Source organism: Mesoplodon bidens (assembly GCF_964165515.1).
Source record: "Mesoplodon bidens genome assembly, chromosome: 4".
In the NCBI taxonomy this organism is placed as follows: Eukaryota; Metazoa; Chordata; class Mammalia; order Artiodactyla; family Ziphiidae; genus Mesoplodon; species Mesoplodon bidens.
Genome location: NC_138160.1, coordinates 139794360 through 139818834, shown reverse-complemented (window position 1 = coordinate 139818834; position 24475 = coordinate 139794360). Strand labels below are relative to the sequence as shown.

The 24475-nt window shown below is 54.9% G+C and overlaps 1 protein-coding gene across 1 annotated transcript; it reads right to left on the bottom strand.

The window, feature by feature from the left end:
- On the bottom strand, nucleotides 1–23545 carry FCHO1 (FCH and mu domain containing endocytic adaptor 1). The gene is made up of 26 exons (XM_081230521.1): nucleotides 23478–23545; nucleotides 17681–17772; nucleotides 16319–16393; nucleotides 15041–15182; nucleotides 13716–13868; nucleotides 13370–13474; nucleotides 11784–11882; nucleotides 11595–11691; nucleotides 10477–10521; nucleotides 10285–10363; nucleotides 9522–9546; nucleotides 9073–9130; nucleotides 8405–8583; nucleotides 8298–8322; nucleotides 7926–7977; nucleotides 7268–7359; nucleotides 6604–6879; nucleotides 4617–4729; nucleotides 4420–4507; nucleotides 4156–4264; nucleotides 3281–3436; nucleotides 2831–2963; nucleotides 2190–2389; nucleotides 1489–1544; nucleotides 811–975; nucleotides 1–254 (listed from the first exon to the last, which is right to left on the bottom strand). Exons 1-26 carry the CDS (start codon nucleotides 23502–23504, stop codon nucleotides 232–234), a joined length of 2664 nt encoding a protein of 887 aa, XP_081086647.1. The 5' UTR covers nucleotides 23505–23545; the 3' UTR covers nucleotides 1–231.
- Between the last annotated feature and the right edge of the window lie 930 nt (nucleotides 23546–24475).

Genomic DNA, 24475 nt, shown 5'->3' with positions numbered 1-24475 from the left:
CTTATTTAAAGAACATTAAAAGGCCAAGGACCTGCATGAGAGTTGGCATGAGCAGGAGTGGATCTCAGGTTCAGCCAGACTGAGCGTTGGGATCCTCTCCATGGAGTCAGGGCGTCAGGGGAGGCCAGGGTGGGGGACCCTTGGCTCTAGCAGGAGGGCCAGGGAGCAGTCAGTGAGCACCAGGACGCAGTGCAGAGCTGGGGCCAGTGGTGCTGGTCGGCCTCTGCAGGCTCAGCAGCTCACCAGGTACATCCCTGTGGAGGCAGCATTGTGAGGGGTGCAGGGGGGGCCCTTGCCCCTACCGTGGGATCCCCCAATCCTCTTCAAAACACCCCTGTAACTCACTGTTCCCACTGCCCCATGGACCCCAGCAGCCCCTTGTGGGGACGGGAGAATGGGGGTGGGGATGGGTGCGCCAGAGGGGCTTCTGGCTCCCTGCCTTGGGTTCTTACAAGGATGCCGGCCAGGGGACACTTCTTTTTTTTTTGGCTGCACCCGCGGTATATGGGATCTTAGCTCCCCGACCAGGGATCGAACCCATGCCCCCTGCAGTGGAAGCTTGGAGTCTTAACCACTGGACCGCCAGGGAAGTCCCGTAGGGGACACTTCTTGATCCCTCTCACTGGGGCCCCGACCACCACTCTCCACCTGTGCCCCCCATCTTGGGTCTCCAGGCCCCAACACCCACCTATCCTTTCCAAACACCCCAAATACCTCCCCCACCCCCACACACTGGCAGAAGCAGGGAGTGGGGCTCAGAGCCCGGCCTGGTCTTGGCTCCGGGGATGCAGCGGCAGGGCGAGGGCGTACCTGTGGCGAACCTTCTCTTTACCAGTGACATGCGGTAGCCGCTCCCCACCAGCTCCAGGTCCACGCCGGACAGAGTGGCCCCCTCGCTGGTGAACTGAGCAGCCACAGGGCTGGGTGTGCTGGGCCCCGAGAATGGCTCCCAGCTGGCAGACAGGTGGCCAGAGCCTGGGGAGGTCTGAGGTCAGCTGTGTCCTGTCCCCGACCCCAGTCCTGCTGTGACCTGGGCTCCTCCTGAGCCCTGTACCCGAGCCTTTTGGTCTGTGGCTCTGTCTGTTCCCTTTGACTTCCTCTTGTGTCCTGCACCCTTTTCCTTTGGCCCCACGGGGCTGTGTGTGGTTTGCAAAGGAATCTTGCCTCAGGGCCTTTGCACCTCTTGTGCCCACCCCTTGGGATGCCTTCTCCTCCAGCTTCGTCAAAGCCCTTTCAAGCTTTCCTTGATGCCTACACTGCCCTGCTCCTAGCACATCCCAAATCCTCCCCTAGTTTGTTTTTAAAATTTTTTTAGCTGTGTTGCGCAGCTTGCGGGATCTTAGTTAACCAATGAGGGATAGAACCCGCGCCCTCGGCAGTGAAAGTGGAGTCCTAACCACTGGACTGCCAGGGAATTCCCTCTCCCCTAGTTGAAATAAGCCTCTCCCATTTGAGACCCCCAAGACCTTAAGCACAATCATAACTCACCCCCTGTCTCGGACACATCTGGAAGCTTCCATAGGAGCCGCTTCTCCTCCAGATTCCTGGCATCAAGAGAAGCTTGGTCCGGTCTCCACCAGAAAGGACATTGGGAGCCCAGGGTCCCAGCTCAGTTGCCTCTTGGCTACACGACCCGAGAAAGCCGGGTCTCCTTCCTGGCCTCAGTTTTCCCATGTGTGAAATGGGGGTGGGGTATGGAGCAGCTGGTTCCTGAAGGCTCTACAGCCTTGCAGCACTTTTAGATGATGCATTCGGCCCTATAAATTTGGCTTCTTGGTGACAGGTTCTACCTTTTGTACAAAACAAAGGCAACATTGTGCAGGGACTAAAAGCCAGGGACCACGAGTGGGTGGCTGGGTTGCAATCCTGGTGTGACCTAGGTGACTTAGCCTCTGTGTGTCTCAGCTCCCCCTCCATAAGTGGGGATGACGGTGGCCAACCCCTTGAGGGATTGCTAAAAGCCCCGAGCCTGTCAGTGTGTGCAGAACGCATGGAATGAGCCTGACGTGTAGGAAGCTCTCGGTGTCAGACATTATCATTGCTAGTAATATCACCCTTAGCTCCAAGCAAGGTGAGCCCACAGTGAATGGTCAGGCCTAGGGTGGACCCTTCAGTTGGCATATCAAAGGGAGCTCTGCTAGGTTCTGGGGGCACTGCTGAGCTTCCCCAGGCCTCCCACACGCCCTCACCAGGTGGCAGCTGGCTGCAGGCGGACGTTGGTCACAGGCTCCCCTACGGGCAGCAGGATCTGGACATTGGTGAGTGGCGTGGGCACGGCCGTGGCACCATGCCGGTAGCTGTACTCCACCGAGACCTGAGTGAGGGTTGCCCCGCACTGCCAGCGGGTGCTCAGCTGCAGAGGCACGGACTGGGGACCGGGGCGGGAGAACTAGGGGAAGGGAGAACAGGAGAGAGGACACGGCTTGAGCCATCCTGTCCTGCCACACCGCACACTATTCAGCCACACTGCCCCTGCCATGCCACCCGCCATTCAACCGACCTGACTGCACTGCCTAGGACACCCCAGGGGCTCTTTGTGGATGAGAGGCTGTGTTACAACACGTCTCCAGCAGAGGGCAGACGAGTGCCCCCTTCTAACAAAGTCTTGGGGACAGGTGCCAGCTGCCAGGTCCTGGGATCGGACCTCTTCTAATCTGCATGATGGGGCCATCTGCACTAGTGGAGGCCAGGCCCCCCTACACTGCCCACCCCGCCTACAGCTCACCCCACGCTCATTGCTATCAGCCTCCATTTCTGCTGCCTGCTCACCCTGTCCCCACCCACCCATCCCCTCCCTGCCCCCTCTGCCCCCACCATCCACCTGGCCCACCTGGTACCGCAGCAGCACTATGTTGTAGTAGGAAGCAGCTGGATTCTGTTCTGCCTGACGCTGCAGGGTCTCAGTCAGAGCCGCCATGTTGAGCCAGAAGTCTTTGGTCTCAGGGTCACTCTGGGAGGGGTCACTGCAGAGACCAGGAATAATCACCCCAGGCCTCGGGAGATGCTGTCCCAAGGGCCTCCAGCATCCCACCTACACCAAGGGCTTCCTAAAGATGCAGATTCCCAGGCTAACCTTGGGACCAATAAAGCATAACTCCCAGGGAAGGGCGAGGGTGGGAAGCAAAAGACAGAAGGAGAGTGAGTTTCAGAGAGGGAGAGCAGCTTGCCCAGGGTCACACAGCAAATCCCGGGAGGCAGAACAGGAATTCAGAGCCAGGGTGCTCCTGGCCCCCACCAGTCCCTGGAACCCCCTAACTTTTCTCCCTTTCCTCAGCAGTACCTGAAGAGCAGGTCAGCATTGGGATGGAAGTGCTCAATGGAGGCCGTGTGCACGAGGCGGAAGCTGAGGACCGGTGGGGGTGGGGTTCCGCTGAACACACGCACGATACCAGCAGGGAAGGTCATGGTCAGCTCCCCAGTTACTCGAGCCAGGCAGCTGGTGGGGGCGGGTGGTGAAGGCACTGGGCATTGGCTCAGGGCTCTGCCTGGCACCTCACGCTCCCCTCTCTCCTAGTTTCACTGTAGCCTGTGGCTCACCAGGTCCCTCAGAATCAGCAAGGCTCTGATCATGGCCAGCCTCCCAGCCCCAGCCTCCACCTCTTGTGTCCCTGCCTGGACAGCAATCCAGACACCAGGAAGAATCCACACTGGGCTGAAGGAGACAGGAACACCCCCTTCTCCAGTTCTCTTTTCCCCAGGTCACCAGGAAGCTCAAAGCAAAACATTCAGTTTTGTAACTGTCCTCAGCTTGGGTTTCCGGTCCAATACTCTCCTCCTCTTTGTGGCTTGGTCTTAAGGTCTTTTCGGCTGGGCACCGCCCCCAGATTATCCCTGGTCCCTCAACTCACCCTTAACCTGCCCCCTCCACGGGCCTGGCCTCTGGTCTTGCTCCCTTCAGTTTGACGCCCACAGCAGCCTCAGAGGAGTTCCTCTAAACCGTGGCTACATCAATGCCTAGCCCTGCTCAAACGCCTTCCATGGTCCCTACAGCCCTCAGGATGGGTCTGGTTGTTCAGCTCAGTGTTCGAAGCTGTTCCACGGTAAAGCAGATCATGAAACCCATTTGAAAGCTGTCTCTGCTGGAACCTAGATGCACAGCCCCCAGGGAGCCCTGTTTGCCTGTCACCATCTGCACTGTGCCCCACCACTGTGTACCTGGGGTTGTGGCCACGGAAGCAGGCGTGGACATACTCAGTGAAGGCAGTGGCCACGGGCAGGGCATCCTGGGAGCCCAGGACCACAGGGCTTGGGCCCCGGGAGACTCCTGGGGGTGGCAGGGAGGGAACGAGGGACAGGCAGAGTGAGCACAGGTCTCAGGCTCCAGAACCCACCCGCTGCCGACACAGCCTCCGTTGTATCACTAAGCCACACACCCGGACCAGAGAAGGTGAAACTGAGGCCCAGAGAGGACCCACGTACCATGTCCTGCCTGGGATGAGAAGCTGGGCCGTTCTGGGATGGTGCTGGGGGCTGAAGAGCCCAGTGGGGAGGGGCTCAGGGAACGAGACTGGAAGGAAAGAAGATAGGCCGGCCTGTGAACACCCAAGCAGCAGTGCCCCGATGCTGACCCTGGAGGCGACCCCCAGCCCAGCTCCTGCCACCCCCCCTCACCCTACCAGGTCCCCGTTGCTGCGCATAAGGGGATAGGATGCTTTCCTGGAGCGAGGTCTCCGGGGTGGGGCTGCCAGGCCTTCCCTGGCTGCAAGGTCAGCAGGTACAGGCATCAAGTCTGGGGAATGAGCATAAGAACAGACATGGCTGAGCTGCTGCCTGGGCCTCTCCAACCTCCCCAGGGGAGGAACTCAGCCCCAAACTGGGAGTTGGGCTTATAGGAGGAGACCCCCTGATGGTTGGGAGTCCTAGGGCTACAGAGAAGGTGCTGGACAGGACTGCAGACACCATCTGCAACCCTGAGTCTCCCAGACACTACACTGGTGGCTCAATAAGGGGTGAGCTCCCCATCACTGGGGGTATGCAAGCAAGGGCTGGATGCTCAGGAGGTAGGCACTCTACGGGGGGGTGGGGATTTGGCAGAGGCATTTTACCCACTATTCGGCAGTTCCAAGGGTAGTCTCCCACCCTGGCTTGTGTCTGAGTCACACCCTTCTAAATTAACTAATCATGGTGTAACAACTAGGTTCCCCTCGCTCTCTTGCGCCACTAGTGTCCCTGCTTTGCTCCATCTACAAACGCTTACTCGTCCATCTCCCCTCCTACCTACACCCCAGGCTGTGCCAAGGTTCTCAACAGGGTTGGATCCTTCATGATGCTGGGGCCGCCCTGCATACTGTAGGGTGTTGAACAGCCTCCCTGGCCTCCACCCCTCAGACGTCAGGTATACCCCGCCCCCAAGTGGTGACAATCAAGTAACAGTGGTGATATTGCCAAGTGTCCCCTGAGGGGCATAACTGGCCCAGCTGAGAACCTTAGTTCTACAGTGAAGCGCAGACAACTTTATCTGTCTACACTCATGGTCTACACTCACTCCCCTGAGCCCTCCCTTGAACCAGCTCCAATCAGGCTCTTTCTTTAACCAAGGATGGTACCAAGCCCCCCACCCCACCCCCCGCCACCCTGTCACCACTGCTGGGGACCTCATGTGGTCACAGCCCACAGTCCCTCTGACTCAGGCCCCCAGGAGCCAACCAGTAGGCAATCCCCTCCTTCCTCCCCCCTCTAGCCCTGCCCCTGCTCCACCCTGGGCGCTCTCCTACCCTCTCCCTGGGCAGCCTTCCATCCCACTTCAGCTTGATGATGTCTTCATGCAGCTGTCCACAGGGTGCTCCAGACGGGCCTCCCCCATCCACCTGCCATCTAAAGGCCCAGCCTTGACACGCCCCCACCCCAGCTTCTTCCGCCCCATCTTCCCTGCTCTTTCTGCCCTTCCCTCTCCTTTCAGCTGCCCTCAGGCCCTCTGCCCTGATTCCTCTGTTCTCTGGGCCCCGTGACTGTCTGCTGGCCTTCTCCCCACTGTTACCCCATCACCACTTACCTGGACTCACCTCCCTCGTCTCTGGCTCTCATCCTTGCCTACCAAGCGGTCAGAGAGAGCCTGCAATCCGAGCAGGTCCCACCCCTTCTTTGCTCACAGCCCTCCCTCCTGTGGCTCTGACCCTGCTAGGGGTAAAACTCACATTTCTCCCTGGGACCACCAGCCCCCACCTGATCCCATCTCCCTGCCAACATCTCCCCCTCCACTCCCTCCTTCTCCCTGTCATCACTCTGTTCCACCCACACTGGCCTCCTAACTGTTCCTCAAAGGGTCTTGCCTGCTTCCACCCCAGGACCTTTGCACAGGCTGTGCCCTCTGCTGGGAATGCCCTTCCCCCCCACGTCCATACGGCTGCGTCCTCACCTCCATCAAATCCCAGCTCAGATGTTCCCTCCTCAGGGAGGCCCTACCCTTCTGAGTCCTCACCAGGCACCTGCCACCTCCTGCCTTGTTAAATATCCATATCACTATTGTCCCTGCAAGGGTGAGGGTTTCTGCCTGCCTGGGTCCCAGCTGTGTCCCCAGCACCCTGTTCAGACCCTAGCCACATTAGGTGCTCAATCCTCCCCCAGGACTCAAATAACTCTCAGACTAGGGGTGGAGGAACTCACCTCCTCCAGCCACAGCCTCCACCCCCCAGGGACCCGGGGATGGTGCAAGGGGCTGTGGTGAGTCCGATGGCAGCAGGGGCTGCGTTCCCCTCGACTCTCGGGGCGGCACCCTACAGATAGGTGGGCTCTGTGGGGTGCCCGGGCGGGGAACCCAGGAATCTGGGGAGGGGCCAGGTGCCGCGTGGGACGGTGAGTCCAGGCCGGAGTCCTCCACGTTCTCGGGCGACGAGGAAGAGAAAGGCGAGGGGCTGGAGGTGAAGCCGAGACTGCTAGAGCCTGGGGGAGGGAAGGGGGCAGCCAGCTCCAGACCCCTCACACGGAGTCCCGTCCATCCTCCCGCAGGCCACGCCCATGTCGAGGAAGGCCCGCCCCCATTCGATGTCTCCCCCACCCCGCCTCCACCCCAGGCCATGCTCTCTGGCTACTTTCACCTCCACTGATGCCTGCCTATCCACTCATTGTCATCCTCACTCCCACGAAGGCCACACCTTCTCGCCGGCTCCGCCCATTCATGCCATGGCCTCGCCCACCCCAACTTTGACCCACAAAGGACCCCCACGTCCTCCCTCCGGCCTGGCCCAGGGTCCTGAGCCTCCTATCCTTGCAGTGGCCCCACCCTTCCTCCTGCTGGCCGCCCATGTCCCCGAAGCCCCAGCCCCGTCACCTGTAAAATCTTCATGGTCAAAGGCGGACTCTAGGGGAGGCCCAAAGAGGTTCTTGGAAACCTGCTCATCCGATTGCAGCTTCTCTGCATAGCTGGGGACAGGGAAGGGACAAGAGGGGTGTTTCCATGCTTCCTCCCACTTCAGGACCTTTGTACTTGCTGTTCTTGGTCTTGAGCTCTGTTCCCCTAGATCTCCCTACGGCCACCTCCTGCTCCTCTTCAGGGCTCAGCTCAAAGTCCTCCCCACCTCCCCTGCTACCCCTCCACCACGGCCCCAACTAAAGTCACCCACTCCTATTTTCCATCACATTGCCTGCTTTAGTTTCTTCACAGCACTTGGAAGCATCGAATATGCTCTAACTTATTTACTATTTGAAAAATCTGAGCCTCTAGAATGTGACTCTGAGAAGGAGGACCTGTCTTGGTCATTTATCTCCAGAACCCAGGATAGCACAAGTACACATAAGGTGCTCAATAAATGTTCATCAAGTGAATGACGAAGTGGTCCCTCAAAGATGGCACGCCCTTAACTCCCCGCCAGGATAAGAGAAGGGGAGTCAGAGACATGGGGAGGCAGCAGGGGAGGACGAGAGAGGCAGGGATGGCCCTCACCTGCCCACTCAAGTGGGCCCAATGCCCCACCTCCCATGGAACCCACCTGCCAGCCCTTGGGGCAGATCGAGGCCTCTGTAGTTTCCCAGAAGTGTCCCCTGCAAGAGATGTACCTCCTTGAGCCTTTCTGTCACCCAGGCTGCACTGCTTCCCACTCCACACACCAAGGAGACCAAGGTTTGGAGCTGTCTAGCCAGCTGCCCAAGGTGACCAGCAAATCAGGCAGAGAGGGGTTCGAACCTGAGCCAACTTGTCTCCAGCTTTTGGCTTCTTCCCCAGCCCCAACAATCCCTTTTGGCTCTCATTTAATTCTCATAATGACCCCATTTTATAAAAGGAAATCAGAGTGGGTAAGCAGCCTGCCCCAAGTTACACAGCAGAGTTCGTAAAACTGAAGACCCCTTAACAGGCTACTCACGTGAAGAATGGCGTTTCATGGTGCCCTGTGGACAAAGAGGTGGCATCAGGTCGGTGGCATCAAGCCAGCCCCACCTGCCCCCCACACAGCACCTCCCCACGCCTCACCCCTGGGCCAGGAGGGAGGATGAGGCTGCCAGCTGTGGCCCTAAGCTGTGCTGCGGCTGCCTCGGGGCTGCAGGTTGGGGCCCGGGCCGGGGCGGGCTTGATGTGCACGTAGAATTTGCGGGGCTCCTCATCGTCAAAATCGGAGTCGCTGGATGAGAAGCGGGAGGGCTCCGCTGTGCGTGCACTGCAGTCAAGGGGCCAAGCGGATTCCAACACGGGGTTTCCCTCCAGTCAGCCCTCAAATCCATCTCTTCCTGCTCACATCCCTTCGAGGCGCTGCACAATTCCATCTCTCACTACTTGCCTCCCTTGCCTCGACACCATGTATTTGCCATTCTCCTCCCCGCACAAGCCTTCATACAAGCATGCCCTGTCCTAACTAGTAAACTCCTATTCAGCTGCTAAACCCCAACACCGGCGACCCCCTCCTCCAGGAAGTCCCCTTGGCTCCCCCTCTGGGGTAACCAAGATCCCCTCTCTCCCTCTTGTTCAGCCCTGACCCCGCAGGGCGCAGGGCAAGTGTCTGCATTTGAATCTGCTTGGTTCACAGCTGGAGGCTCCCCTCACGATGTACACAGAGAGGGCTGCTAATGGTGGGCGGATCACTGTGGACAGAGCTTTGTCCTTGCTGTGCCAACAACTGCCCCCAGAAGGCGCCAGGAGGATATTGTTCTGGGTCACATCAGGCCGGACAGTGAAACCTTCTTCATCCACCTCTGGACATGTCTGGGGGCACAAGTTGTGAGTTAGTCTCTCTGGTACCAAACCTCCCATCTCACCCTGCCATGCCCCCCTCCACCTGTGGGCCCTGACTCAGACCGAGAAACAACCCCAATGGCAATAACGATCTTCTCGCAGTTTGTGGGCAGGTTCTTGGAGGAACAGAACATGCCGCAACCTGTCCTGAGGGGCAAATCGAGGCTAAGAGGGGACATTGGTCCCTCCCACGTGGTCCATGGGAGTTTGCAGCCACAGTGGGATTTGAAACTGGTCCCTAAGCTGTGCTACCTCTTGCCCCTTGAGCTCCAGGCTTGGCTACCAGGCCTGGGCGGCGGGGCCAAGGTGGGATGGACCCCTCCCACTTGCAGCCCGGCCTGGCCCCTCCCATGGCACTCACCCCTGAATCGGGCTCCAGGGAATCTCTGGGAATGCAGAAGGAGGTGTCAGTGTCAGCTCCCCCACCTCCTCTGGCCCTCCCCTCCGCCCCCAACACCGGACACGGAACCTGGGGCCAACCCCTGGGCTGCTATGTTGTCCTGAACTAGCCCTGCAGGTGGTGGGAACTTGGGGCTTGCTTGGGGCCGGGTTGGTGAATCTGGAGTTAGCTGAGCATGGGGTGTTCTCAGTCAACTTGGGAGGGGAGGAACCCTGGAGTTAGTCTGAATGTAGGGCTCACCTTGGCAGGGAAATAACGGGGCTAGCCTTGGCAAAGAAAAGAATCCTGGGCTAGCCTGGGCAAGGGTAATCCTGGGCTAGCCGGGGAGACCATGGGCATAGGGAAGAAAGTGATACTAGTCTGGGCAGGGGGACTCTTGGGCTCATCTTAACAAAGCAAGAATTGCCAGGCTAGATTAGGTGGGGAAACAGTAAGGCTAGCCTTGACAAAGGGAGAAATCCTGGGCCAGCCGGGGAAGGGGGAACAGGCAGGCCCTGGTCTAGTCTTGGCAAAAGGAGAATTCTGGACTAGCTTGGGCAGTGGTAATATTGAGCCAGTCTGGGACAGAGGAGCTCCTGGCCTAACCTGGGTAGAGGGACTCCTGGGCTAGCTTGGAATACGATTCTCCTGGGCTACCCCAAGCAGGGACCTTCGGGGATACCCTGGGCAGGGGGAGGGATCTTGGGTTAGCCTGGGCCAGGGCTGGGTTGGGGTGTTTCCTCACACAGCTGCAGGTGGCTCCCGCTCCCGCCGGCTCAGTCCTGGGAGGCGAAAGGCCTTGGCTCCCCGCAAACGTTTCATTGCTGAGGACAGATGAGGAGGATGCAGCTGAGCCCTGGGGGTTCCCCTTCCCATTCAGCTCTGTCTCCCTCATCCCTGTGGTCCAGCCTGGGCGTCCAGGCCCAGACGTACTTGCCTTCCTGCAGGGCAGCCGCACTGTATGCCTCAAAGTCCAAAGGCCCTGAAACAGAAAAGATTGAGAAACTCAGCTGGGCAGGGAGACTGGGCCTGGCAAGGGTAGCAGCATACCTTTGGCCACACAATGGCACCTGGATTTGAGCTCAAGACCAGTCAGGGTCCAGGGCCTGAGCCAAGATGCTGAACCAGCCCCAGAGATGGTCATGAGTGGGATGGGCCAAGTGTTCTGGTCCTGCCTTGGATGGTTGCCACCTTGGGATGGACTGGAGGGGGCACTGCCTGAGTTATTTCTTCTACCTCCAGCATTTCTGGGTGGAACTTGGGTGGTTCAGGGGATGGACCATAAGTCTGTGAGGTGGGCTGAGCCTCAGGTGCCAGGATGATGACCTGGGACTCTCTCTCAAGGGTGATGGGGAGCCATAGAGGTTATGTGAGCAGGAGCAGGGCATGACAAACCTGGAACCAGTGAAGGGCAAGAGTGGGGGCCCACACAAGGAGAGGTGGCCTGAGCTGGTGCTGAGCTATAGAGACAGGAGGGAGAAAAGACAGACCCTAGTGGTTGACTAGAGCTAGGGATGTAAACTGTGTACCAGCATCTACTGAGTGCCTACTATGTGCCAGGTACACACTTTGCCCTTTATCTGCATCAAATTACCGAACATTCACAACACCATTAGGTGGGGGTTATTATCATCCCCACTTTACAGATGAGGAAACTGAGACTCAGAGAAGGCAAGACAGACGTCCAAGGTCACACAATGAGCGACAAAGAACAGACACAAACCCAGATGTGACCCCAAAACTTTTGCTCTCAATTCTTCCTCAACTCTGTATCTGGACATTTTCAAATTGGTCTTTTGCTCAACAACCCTCAGTGGCTCCCTTGGGCCCTCAGGGAAAAGTCTGAAAGGCTGAGCTTGGCATTCAAGGCCCCTCTGGTATCCAGGTGTAAGAGATTTACACATAAGATCAGGCAGCAGATCCTCTTCGTCTGTGGGCTGCTGACTTAGCCCATTTTTCTGATGAGGAAAACGAAGCCCAGAGAGGTTCATTCTCCTCCCTCTCATTCCTTCCCTACAGCTCCACAGCCCAACCCCCACAGATGCCCACACTCACCAGGCTTCTCCTGGCCTGTGCCCTTGCTCTCTGCAAACTTCCTCAGCAGCATCTCCACGCTGATGTTTTCTATGTTCTGCTTAAACTCCTCATGTACCTGGGCCAGGCGGACGGAGTGTGTAATCAGGCAGGGCCAAGGCCCTCTTGCCCAGAACCCCAGCTTCATTCCCCACCCCTGGCCCCACTCACCTGTCCAATCTGCACATGGGTGTCCTCCACTGAGTGAGCATAAGAGCCCAGCAGTGCCTTCATTTGCCGCAGGTGGGTCTCCTCCATGGCTTGGAAGCGCTGAGGCAGGAGGGGAGGGGCAAATGGGAAGGTGGGACCACAAGGAGTGGCTATGTGACCCAGCCTGACCAATCAGGATGTTCCAATCCCCTGGCCTCAGTGACTGGTTGTGGGAAGAGCTCTGGGACTTTTGCTGGAACCATGGCAAAAAACACTTTCATACCCTGAGTCAATGTGTTGGTGGATGCATGTGGGGGCTGCTGGTGGCTACTTTGCTACACACACACACACACACACACACACACACACACACACACACACACACACACACACACACACACACACACACACACACACACACACACACACACACACACACACACACACACACACACACACACACACACACACACACACACACACACATCCGGGAGGGTATGTCTGCCTGGGAGTAAAGCCCTCAGGGAGAAAAACAGACTTGAGAAGCAGAGAGGCACAACTTCCTGCCAATGCCATTGGAGCACCTGGATCCAGCCATACCTGAAGCTCCGCCCCCTGAACTTTTCAGTTCCCTGAGCCTATACGTCTCCTTGTCAGTTTGAATGAAGATTTCTATCACTTGCAACTTTCTATCACTGCAAAATCAGAAAAAAAATCTGATTCTTAATCCTGAGATCCCAATCTGCTTTTCAAACATTTGGGTAGACAGAGACCCAGAGAGGTGCAGTGCCTTGCCAAAGGTTGCAGAGCTGGTGAGAGATGGAGGCTGGACCAGGAATCCAGGCTTTTCAGCCACCATGACATGTCAGGAGACTCTTGGCTTCTAAACCCTACACTGTCTTCTTCAAAAACCTCATCAGGGCTTCCCTGGTGGCGCAGTGGTTGAGAGTCTGCCTGCTAATGCAGGGGACACGGGTTCGAGCCCTGGTCTGGGAGGATCCCACATGCCGCAGAGCAACTAGGCCCGTGAGCCACGACTACTGAGCCTGCGCGTCTGGAGCCTGTGCTCCGCAACAAGAGGCCGCGATAGTGAGAGGCCCGCGCACCGCGATGAAGAGTGGCCCCCGCTTGCCACAACTAGAGAAAGCCCTCACACAGAAATGAAGACGCAACACAGCAAAAATAAATAAATTAATTAATAAAAACTCCTACCCCCAACATCTTCTTTAAAAAAAAAAAAAAAAAAACCTCATCAGTGATAATAAAAATAATAATACTAATACTTCATAGAGTGGTTTCTATGCACCTGGTACTAGTCTGAAAACTTCACATATGGTGACTCATTTAATCTTCACAACAATTCTATGAGTCAGGTACTATTACTGCCCCGATTTTACAGGTGGGGAAACTAAGGCACAAAACTGATTTGTTTTTTGAAATAATAATAACAGTAACGATAGCTAAGTGGCTCTAGAATTCTACGGCTTTAAGCCTGTGATTCTAAGTCTTCTGGAGTCGAGGGTTTGGAAGGTTCTGGACTTTTGGGGCCAGAGCATCCTGGGCCCAGGAATGTGTAGGTCTCCAAGGTACAGATGCCTGGTTCTTACCAGAGCTGAGTCCAGCATCTTCTGCTCGAAGTCAGCACGGGCTGAGTTGTACTTCTCCACTGAACGCCGCAGGCTCTCTGCTGCCTTCTTGGTCTTGGTCTCTGCCTAGGAGGCACAGGGAGGGGACGGAGTTGAGAGGGTGACACTCAGGGCACTTCCCCCGGCCCCATCCCCCAGCACGTAGACTCCTTGGGGTGCCCAGCATGTATGTGGTTCATGCAGGTTCAATGACCATCGCTCTGTGATATGTTGTCACTCTCCCGGCAGGCAGCTCCGTCACCCCTCAGCAAATTCCTCTGACCTGGGTGGGCCAGCGGTGGCTGGGGACCTGCAGCTGTGTGCCCACCTTGTCCATCTCCTTCTGGCTGGTGCTCTCCCTCCGCAGCCGCTCCTGGTCCATGCAACGGTTCAGGTAGTTCTCGCGGGACTTGGGCAGGAGCTGGCTGACACCTGCAAGGACCTGCACAGCGTCCAGGGTGCCCACTGCTTCCTCTTTGCACTGTGGGGGCGGAGAAGAGCATGCGGGCTACCTGAAGCCCCTGCTGGGGTGCAGGACCTGAGCAGACCCCAGGTGTATGCCGTGAAATTCCCAGCTTCCCAAACTCTGTGGGATTCCAGGTCCTAGAGAATACTTTTTCTGAGTATTCTATGAATTTCAAAAATTTTAACTCTTTAAATAGGTAATATTTACACATAATTCACATTCCAGAAAGTTTTAAGGGATGAGTTCAGGTAAAAACTTCCATTACCATGATACTTCTCCAGAAATAACTGGCACGTGCCCCATCAAATGTGCCCATTTTTTATGACAAATGGCAACAGTCCATACTGTTAAACTCACTGCTTTTTCCACTTAATAATTCATTCCCAAGATTGTTCCATATCAGCCTGTAGAAAACGTCCTTGTTCCTCAGTTTTTAAAACACTGTGGTAAAACACATATAACATAAAAGCTGCCATCTTAACCATTTTTAACTGTACAGTATGAAGTACTACCAACTCCCTTTTTTAACAGGGGTTAAAAACCGCAGACTCAAGACTTCCCTGGCGGTCCAGCGGTCAAGACTCCGCACTTCCGCTGCAGGGAGCGCAGGTTCGATCCCTGGTCAGGGAACTAGGATCCCGAATGCCGCAAGGTACGGCCAGAAAACAAAACAAAACAAACCAACGAACAAAAACCCCCGCAGATTCCAGGGATCTGTAAATGCAAGCCTTTATAACTCTAGAATTATAAGCTTCAAACATTTTGGGATCCCGAGAGTCTAAGGTCTGGCTCTTCCAGAGTCTAGAAACGTCAAATAACAAGATCTGTAGCCCCTGATGCTCTAGATCAGGGGTCATTTTCACACATCACAAAATATTCTTCTTTTGATTTTTTTTTCAACCACTTAAAAATGGAAAAACTATTCTTAGCTCGAGGGCTGCACAAAAACAGGTGGTGGGCTGGATGTGGCCCGCCGGCCGTAGTTTGCAGATCCCTGCTCTTGAATTTTGAGACTGAAATTCACCAATGCTCAGGTCTGTGAGATTCTGAGTTTGATGTCGTGGAATTAACAGAATTCTCAGAGGCACACACCAGGGGCTGGAGGTTCCAAGGCCCCAGAAGTCCTGGGATCCTGGGAGCCGCTGGCATCCCCCATCCACCAGCCTTGTGGTACCCACAGCACACACCTTCTTGTGTGCCTTAAGCTGTTCCTCGCTGTAGCGGAGCACGTCCTTGATGAGGTCCTGTAGCTTCCGTGTCAGCTCCAGGTGGCAGAGCGCCAGCTTGTCTGAGGAGACTCGGAAGACCTCCCAGAGTGGGGCGAAGGTCCTGGAAACAGGTGGGGTCACACATCCCGGGCCCAGCAGGCCCAGCCCCCCAGGGACCCCTCATACAGCATCTAATGTGTGCCGGGCCCTGCTAAGCATGAACACATATGAATTCATTTAATCCCCACTGCAGTTGTGTGAGGTGGGCCTGTGGCAGATGGGGAAACTGAGGCATGGGAGGCTCCATAACTCACCCAAGGGCCCTCAGCAAATGAATATCAGAGCTGGAATTTAAACCCAGGCCGAGGCCCCGTAGTCCTCTGTCTGGACTCCAGGCCCCGCCTGATACTCACAGGAAGCTGAGACTCAACCTGCCCAAATCAAGTTTGTGGGGCTTTCCCACCTCGACAGAAGACCCCTCTGGCCTCGCCACTGCCTTCGCTCTCTGCTGCCGCCATTTCGGCCCCCGACAGAACCTTTGCCCCACAGGAGCCACAGGGAACTTTGCAATGCCAATGGAACCACATCACATCCTGGTGTAAGAGTCACCTGTGTGTTGGGGCCCTGTGGCCCCTTCCCTCTATTTCTCCCCTACTTCATCTCCACTTGTCCAGGCCCTGCGGCCACGCCAGCCTCTTTGCTCTTCCTTGAACATGTATGGTGCGTTGCTATCTCAGGGCCTTTGTACTAGCTGAGCCACCTGCCTGGGTCTCTGTCCCGCAGACACCCCCATGGCTGATTCCTTTGCATTATTGAGGTCTTGGCTCCAGAGATAGTGTCCAGCCTCTAATGCTCCTATTTTGTTCTCTTCCTAGCACTTTTCTCCCTGGGAAAGGATTTTGTTCATGTCTGTGGTTAACAACCATCTCGTCACACACCCCAGATGTACACCTATGAACAGGGCATGAAGGTGACGGGAGGCTTTATCTGTCTTGATTGCCCCGGGCCCCCTGGTGCCTTGAACAGTGCCTGGCACACAGTAGGTGCTCAGTAAATATCCAGTGAATGAATGAATGAACTAGTGAATGAATGAACTATATTCCTCGGTCCAATTAGCCCCATAAGCAGGAGGATGACTCCCTGGTCCACATATCACAAGCGTGAAGAAATGTCCACCCAACGGCAGGTTCCTGTTGCTCCCCCCCACCCAGCGCACCACACCCTTGGCCACTCCTGCCCCACCCAGAGCACACTCACCCCACCGAGGTCCCATTGCTGGCCAGCTTGGAAAGTTTTGCCATTGCCTTCGAGTAGGTCTCTTCGATGGTGGCCCTGGGTAGGAGGACAAGGCAAGGATGGGGAAGGTTCTGAGCACACTTGGAAAAGGCCCCACACCCCTGGGCCTCAGTTTCCCCATCTCAAACATCTGAGCAATGTCTCTCCAGGAGAATGATACAGTCCCCTGACAGGGGGAGGTGTTCTGGAAATTCACGGGAGAGGTTTTAATCCTTAAGTAAAACATCGGTAGTAGTAGCAGCAGTAGCAACAGCAAATAAGCATATTTTTAAGCACATAATATAAATGTTTTATATGCTTTGTCTCATTTAATTGCAGAAGACAAACTCATATTTCCTTTTTCCCTCTAGACAGACACTGCTAAATGCCTACCTAATATCCACTCACATTTTCATCCTAATAGAACCTCAGTTTTGTTTGGGGTAGCAGTGTGCCCAGTTAAAACCAGTTACCCATTGGGGTATTTTCTTTTTTTTTTTTTTTTGTGGTATGCGGGCCTCTCACTGCTGTGGCCTCTCCCGTTGCGGAGCACAGGCTCCGGACGCGCAGGCTCAGCAGCCATGGCTCACGGGCCCAGCCGCTCCGTGGCACGTGGGATCTTCCCGGACCGGGGCCCGAACCCATGTCCCCTTCATCGGCAGGCGGACTCTCAACCACTGCGCCACCAGGGAAGCCCATTGGGGTATTTTCTGAGAGAGGCACCCATGGGGTAGCATAAGCAACAGTGGATGGATCCAGGATCTGAAGGCCCATAAAATAAAGAGTGGCCCCTGTCCTGTATGGCTGTGACAGGTCCCACGTGACAGCCACAAAGAGAAAAACCTGGTTAATAATCCTTTGGACTTTCTGCCCAGATTTAACAGGCGTTCAGCTGCTGAGAAGCTGGGGAGCAGAGGCTGCCTTGCAATTTGAGTTTATTATGTTTTCTCAGACGTTGGAACATTGACATGCTGAGATGTAGATTATTTCATCATACACGATTTTTCTTTTATCATACTCAGGGCCCGAGATTGAGTTTTCAAAATTCTCCTTGTAAGTAGGTCATATTAGCGTCTCTTCAGGGGGAGGCGTTAGAACCTGGTGATTGTCATTTAAGATGGGCCATGGGGCTGACAGTGTTGAGAACCGTTGGTTTGGAGGGTCTTCAAGCCCATTTGGTTCCTGGAGACCCCAGGGGCCTGGATCCTTTCTGGCAGGGTGTGGTGTGGTGGGAAGATGGAATGGGCAAGGGAAAAGGGGGCACCAGGGTTGGGGCACAAGATGAGCATGGCTGTGTGGACTGTGGGACATGGCCATGGGGTGGGTGGGGCTTGGGGACCTCACCTCTCCCGGATGAAGTCGGCCAGCTCCTTGGTGGAGATGGGTCCCTGCTTCACACTGTGGTACAGGACCTCAAAGCCATGGTTCTTCTCTCCCTGCAGGGAATGGGGGTGGAGATTGAGAAAGGGGATGGAGAGGACATCAAGGTTACCTAGCAACAGGGGCTGGGCTGAGGAGCTAACCAGAAGAAGTCCATCCTCTTGGTTGTAGGGATTGGTTCAGGCCTGAGCCAGTCAGCCTGTTGCATTTCCCCCTGGTCACAAGGATTGGTTCATGGGCCTTAATTTGGTCCAATCAGAAAGAAGCCTGGGAGAATCCCCTGGCTGTCCAGTGGTTAGGACTCTGCGCTTCCACGTCAGGGGGCCCGGGTTCCAACCCTGGTCAAGGAACTAAGATCCCACAAGCCGCAAGGTGTGACAAATAAATAAATAAATAAACAAACAAACAAAATTTAAAAATAAATAAAATTAAAATTAAAAAAAAGAAAGAATCCTGGGATTTTTCTCCCATAGTTGAGGGAGAGACATTCTCATTCACTGGTTGTCTCTCTCTGTCACTATCTTTCTGTCTTTGTGTGTGTGTGTATCTCTGCCTCTGTTTGTTCCTTTCTCTATCAGTCTCTTCCCCTGTTTTTCTCTCTATCTTTCCATAAATGATTATGTGGTCACAGGAGATACTGGAAACCAAGTGGAAACCATGAACTCTGGAAAGAAGCTGAACCTGAGAGGGTCTGAATAAAAAGTATGTCAAGTAGAGTTGCTGGATCAAACCAACCCTGAAAGCCACACTACTGCACAACTTTTCAATTTTATGAACTAATATGACCCCTGTTGCTTAAGTCACTGTAGTTGTGTTTTCTGTTCTCTTCAACATGAAAACTCCCTCTCTGAGGACCCCACAAAGCAGGATGCAGGTCTGACACCTCTCTCAGGACCCAGCAATATCCAGTACAGGGTGGGGCACAGAAAGGGCATTTCAGATTGTTGAATAGGTGGACAAAAGTTATTTTGCTCTTACCTGGGACTGGTGGGAACAGAGCCTCTACCCCGGTGCCTGCTGATGCCTTGCACCAAACCTCTTTCCTCCTAGTTCTGGGGTCACCATGGTGGGAGAGGCCAGGGCTGTGCTGTGTGATCCAGATCAGTCACTGACTCTCTCTGAACTTGTAGTGGCTCCTCATTAAGATGGGGGCAGGGAGTCACCTACCTCTCATATGGGGACGAAGTAAACACCAAGATGATCCACATCACGGTCCCCTGAAGCCCCAAAGGCAAGCCTAGTTTTTGCTGATTCATGGTATTACTTAGTTATCATTTTGCTTTAAGGTTGCTCATTTCTTCTCCAAATATATTGATTTAAAAGGGCAATGCTTACCACTATTCTCTTTTTTCTTTTTCTTTTTTAAAATTTTTTCTTATTTTTAGGCCACACCACACAACATGTGGGATCTTAGCTCCCCGACCAGGGATCGAATCCATGCCCCCTGCAGTGGAAGCGTGGAGTCTTAACCACTGGACTGTCAGGGAAGTCCCTACCACTATTCTAAGTGGAAAGCCAGGACCCCTTGCCATAATGAAGGGGACGGGAAAAAATAAGGCAATGACTATGTTTTAATGCCAGCCAGAACCTGTCACACGTGAAAGGCAACATGTCTGAACACTGAGCTGTCAGTTAAAAAGGGTGATCAGCTGGGGTCGGAGGGAAGTAGAGATATTTTAGCACCAAATGGGGCCTTGTAATTAGACTGAAAGAGGAAGCTTGTGGAGGGAACCAATGTTATTTAATTCCCAACACAAATCACTAAAGTGACCCCTTTAGGAGCACTTCACAGACCCTCTGGAAATGATGGTTTCCGCCATCCTCCTCCAACCTGAGGGGTTCACCCTCCCAGTTACCTGGAAGCTTGAAGGATAAAGCCAGAAGTCACCACCAGATAATCCCTCTTGCTGTGCAAATGGAAAAATGGAGGCCAAGACTGGGAAGACCCAGGACAGCCTCTTGGCCTCGCCAGCAAACAGCAAATGGTGCAGACATGCTGCTCTTTCCCACCACGGTATCTTTGCTGGGGCTGTTACTGTCACCTGGCTCACTAGCCTGCAACTTTTTCAACCCATCCAAATTCTTCCACCTCTCAAGGATCACTGCCAGGCCCTCCTCCTTCAGGAACATTCTCAGACCCTCCTCAGACCCCCACTTCCCAACATTCATTGTTGATCCCTCCAGCTCCCCAGGAATATATTTTCTCTCTTCTCATGTCTAGAATTATATTTCTTTTTTTTTTAAATTTAATTTTATCTTTGGCCTTGGCTTACGGGATCTTAGTTCCCTGACCAGGGATTGAACCTGCACCCTCGGCAGTGAAAGCACACAGTCCTAACCACTGGACCACCAGGGAATTCCCTAGAATCGTATTTTCAAGGCTCAAGTGTCAAATCCTCCTTTTATGCACTGGGTCACTCTGAGCCAGTGACTTCACCTCTCTGGGTCTCAGTTTTCTCATCTGACAAATGGGGACAATGACAGCACTCACCTCCCAAAGGTCTTGGTGAGATGAGGCTGGTACAAGACACAGGGCCTCCTGCACAGTGCTGAGGGCTGAGCAAACAGCCCCAGCAGGCCCCCGCCCACCCTGCCCAGGGGATCCTCGGGTGAGGCTGCACCAGGCACCGCCGCCCAGGCCAGCATCTGGAGCTGACTCAGAGCCAACTGCTGGCCTGTTTCCCAGACCTGGCAAAGCCCCCAGCAGTGTCTGGCTCCCTCAGGCTGGGCTGGCAGCCGAGGGTCCTGGGAGGGGCTGTCTCGGGCCTGTGTCTTCTTTCAGAACTTCTGGACTCCAATCTTGCTCCCACGCCAGCCCCAGAGAGATCTTTCTAATACAGCTTGATCATGTCCCTCTCCTGCTCACACTTCCCCCGTGGCTCCCCAGTGCCGTCCATGCCTCCAGGCCTAACTTGGTCCAACAAGACTGGGGCATCCCTGTCTGGCTTGATTTCCCCTGACTGGAGCCTCCTTCAGGCCAGTCAGGGCCCCAGCGTCACCCAGCAAAGAGTCACCAATACTAACAATAGATTAAAAAAGAAACATTAATTAAAAGAAACAGACATTCTAGGGGTACTACCTTAGTCCTGGGGAAGCAGGAGTTTCATCCCTCTTTCCCAGATGCAGAACCTGAGGCTTTGAGATGCAAAGCCACCTGCCCAAGGGCTCCCAGAAGAGCCCAATTCAAATCCCAAACTCAAAGCTCTTATCCACTGTGTACCAGGCTATCTTTGGAAGGAGGAGTTGGGGGTGGCTTCTATTTTCTCTTTGCTGGTCTGAATTTTCTGCAGCGAACTTGCATACCTCATACAATGAAAAAGAATTTAAAAGAAATGTAGGTGCCGCATGCCATTAAGAGAAATTTAAAATAAATGTAGGTGCCACTGTCAGGGTTCCAATACTTGGGCGACCACCGATCCTCAAACGGCTCAACAGCCCCCCCACACACACACACTTACACAGATCGCCACCAGGGCCTCAGAGAGTGGCAGCCCTTTGATGGGGTCACACAGCCGTTCAGAGGCAAATCCAGGGACTCTGACCCTTGGGAAGGAGGTGGAGATCCGTCCCCACCCCATCCCGCAACTGGCAAGGGGATGCAGCCCCTCTAAGAAAGCAAGTGCTAGTAAGAGGAGCCCCAGCTGGGGAGGGAGAATGGCCTGTTGCCATGGGCAACCAGTTGCCTAGCAACTGGGCTTCCTCTGCAAGCTCTGGGCCTGCAACTGAGGAAGGGGCTTTCTGCCCTGGTCCTTCCCTGATTCTCCTGTTCACACATCCTCTGTGGCTCCCCATTAGCCTAGCTCTGCGGGAGGAGTCCTTGTGCCCTCAACTGGCCACCCAGTGTCACACCTCTGGATTTCTGCCCAGGCTGTTCCCCCTGCCCAGAATGTCTTTTTGACATCCTGGAAAATCAGCCTTCAAAGCCCATGGCAAGGTGGGGTGGGGGCCGGCCGAGCTGACCACACACAGACCCGGCGCGGCGGCACTGCGGCCCCGGGGCAGCCGGCGCCGGGGACATGCGCTGATTCGATCCCTCCGGAGAAGTGTGTGGGCCTCTCACTGTTGTGGCCTCTCCCGTTGAGGAGCACAGGCTCCGGACGTGCAGGCTCAGCGGCCATGGCTCATGGGCCCAGCCCGCTCTGCGGCATGTGGGATCCTCCCGGACCGGGGTACGAACCCGCGTCCCCTGCATCGGCAGGCGGACTCTCAACCACTGCGCCACCAGGGAAGCCCAGATCTTCATTTTTTTAAGGGACTGAATTTTTACTTGGAGACATGTCTTCCTACTAAAGGAAAGACTAAAGAAGGATTTTACTGTCGACCAGGCAAGACACCTCCCCAAAGATGACAATGCCTTGGACAGTGTTGATGGTGGGCTGGGGCACCTGGAATCCTTGGCCCATACTGGCAGGTGGTGCTAAGAATGGATTACTCTGGAAGCAGGGGAGTAACATTAGGAAGAGCCCCAGTCCACACAGGAACCCAAGGATGATATCAATCACCCAGGAAGTTGGGCTGGATCTCAGCCAGATAGCAACAGTGTTTTTCAAAGAAAAGAGATTCTCCATCTTCTGAACTGCATTGCTGCCCTCAGGCAACAGAGCACTGGGAGTTCGCTTGATGGCAGAACCCCAGGCCTTCATCACAGAGCTGTGGCCTTGTCACAAAGGGCTCCTGAGTGTGGGGGAGGGGCAATAAGAAAAAGAGGCTGAATCACTGCCCCTCCCTCCCATCCAGACCCACAGACACCTGCACCCTCCTGGGGCTTCCAGATCCCTCCTTCCAACCACTCTCATCCTGTCAGAGAGACCTTAGCCAATTTTCTGTTCATTCCATCTGGAACCTGGTTCCTTCATCCATTAGAGACCTTTACTTGAGGCCCACCAACGTGATAACTCTTGAACATCTTAAGCTGACCCTGGAAGACTGGCTGTTTCACAGACATTTTTACTCAGGATTTCCTTTGTCCTCAGCTCCAACTTTCCCACATCATGTTTGTGTCTTGTGTAAACCCAGGGATAGAACTTGAATTTCTTTTACACTTAAAAAAAAAAAAAAAGCCCATGGCAAACACAGCTCTGTGTCCTTGCTCCTCCTCTGGGCATACCCAAGGCTGGGTTCAGCCCTGACCCTACAAGGCTGGGTGTATCTTACTGGCTCTGTGTCCCCCAGACTGGGGGCTTCTCAGGGTCAGGGCTTGGATGGAATCTCTTGGGGGCTCCAGCATCTCCCAGAGTTGGCTGGGTGTGGGGTCGTGGTGACAGGGAGGGAGGGAGGGAGTGAATAAAAACAAGTCTGTCTCACTTGGCTCCTTGAGTCACAGTATGTGGTCCCCAGCCTGGAGGGCAGACAGGTGAGCGGGTCCCTAGGGGTCAAGTGAAGAAAACCCCCCAACTCTCCAGGATGGGGAAGATGTGGAAATTCCCTGGCTGGAATGATCCTGGATCCTGAAAGTTCAGTCTGACCCTGGGTTTGAGCCCTGACTCTGCACTTTCTCACTGGGCAACTTCAGGTGAGAGATTCCTACTCTGGGCCTCAGTCTTCCTGTTCAACCTGTGACTTGCCCGAGATCACAAGGCCTATGACATCTGGGGGTATAGATTCAAACCCAGCCTGACTTTTCCCACCTTAACTTCTACCCCCTGCAGACCCTCCATCTGCCCAAGACTCTGCCCACAAGCCCCCAGGTCCCTCCATCTCCATAAAAGCACCCACAGCCCTTCCAGGAGCCCCCACCAAAGTAACAGTGGATCTTACTTACCCAAAAATACTCCCCAAAATACGACATCCTGATGGCCTCTATGGAGACCCCCGAAGGCTCCTGTCTGGTGCCTGTCTGAAGAGAGAGGCAAGTTTGAGCTGTAGTCATAGCCAGCTCGGGCCTGAGGAAGGGAATTTCCAACTGCTCTCCTTGTGGAGGAGGGAGAAAGAGGATGGAGAATGAACCAAAAATCCCAAGGCTGGGAGTATGCCAGGGCCCCTGAAATGATACAGCTCTGGGCATGGTCCTCAAGTAGCTCCCAGCCTAGGGGGACAGAGCTGGATACAGATGCCCAAGCCCTGGGGGGTCAGACTAAATGAAGAGATATGGGCTAGGGGAGCCTAGACTAGAGGAAGGGGCATAGGGGTTGGGGTTTTTAAGCATGAATAGGAGTTCACGGTCGGGGATGGGTAGAAAAGCTCTAGGCCATTTCACAGATGGAAAAACTGAGCCCTGCCCAGAGGGGAAGCTACTTGCCAAGGTCACACAGCCAGGAGACAGTGGATTTGCACTCGGGCCAGCTGAGTCCCAACCTGAGCACTCAGCCCCACGATGGGCAGCTCCTGTGGGAAGAGGGTCTGGTGAGAGGTGGACACTGGGACTGTGATCGGCCACATGGCAGTCGGGGTCCTTGAAGTGTCCCTAAGGTTCCCTTGGGGTCTCCTGAATCCCTCTACAACAGTCCCCATGTCATGCACACTCCTGTGATGGAAAGCTCATCCCTCACCATGGTGACCCAGCTGACACTGGTGGCCCCATGAGTCCCAACCCTACCCCCTGGAAGCCAGTATGTTCACCTGGTATCTGAGTCACTGTCCAGCTCTGTGCCTCAGTTTCCCCATCTGCAAAACAAGAGGGAATGCCTAGAAGGGGTCTTGGTGGAGGACCCCAGGCCTCCCTGCAGAGGGGGCAGGGCCAAGCCACCAGGCGAGGGAGGGACACTTGGTGTCCTTGGCATGTTCTTGAGGTTGGGCTTGTCACTGGAGCCCGCAAGCCTC

Bases quoted from the DNA above. Each gene is read 5' to 3' on its own strand.
- FCHO1 (XM_081230521.1), bottom strand. From the start codon at position 23,504: ATGTCGTATTTTGGGGAGTATTTTTGG. The intron at 17,773-23,477 runs GTAAGTAAGATC...CATTCCCTGCAG, and splicing joins ATTTTGGGGAGTATTTTTGG to GGAGAGAAGAACCATGGCTT. The intron at 11,692-11,783 runs GTGAGTGGGGCC...CGCCTGGCCCAG, and splicing joins CCCATGTGCAGATTGGACAG to GTACATGAGGAGTTTAAGCA.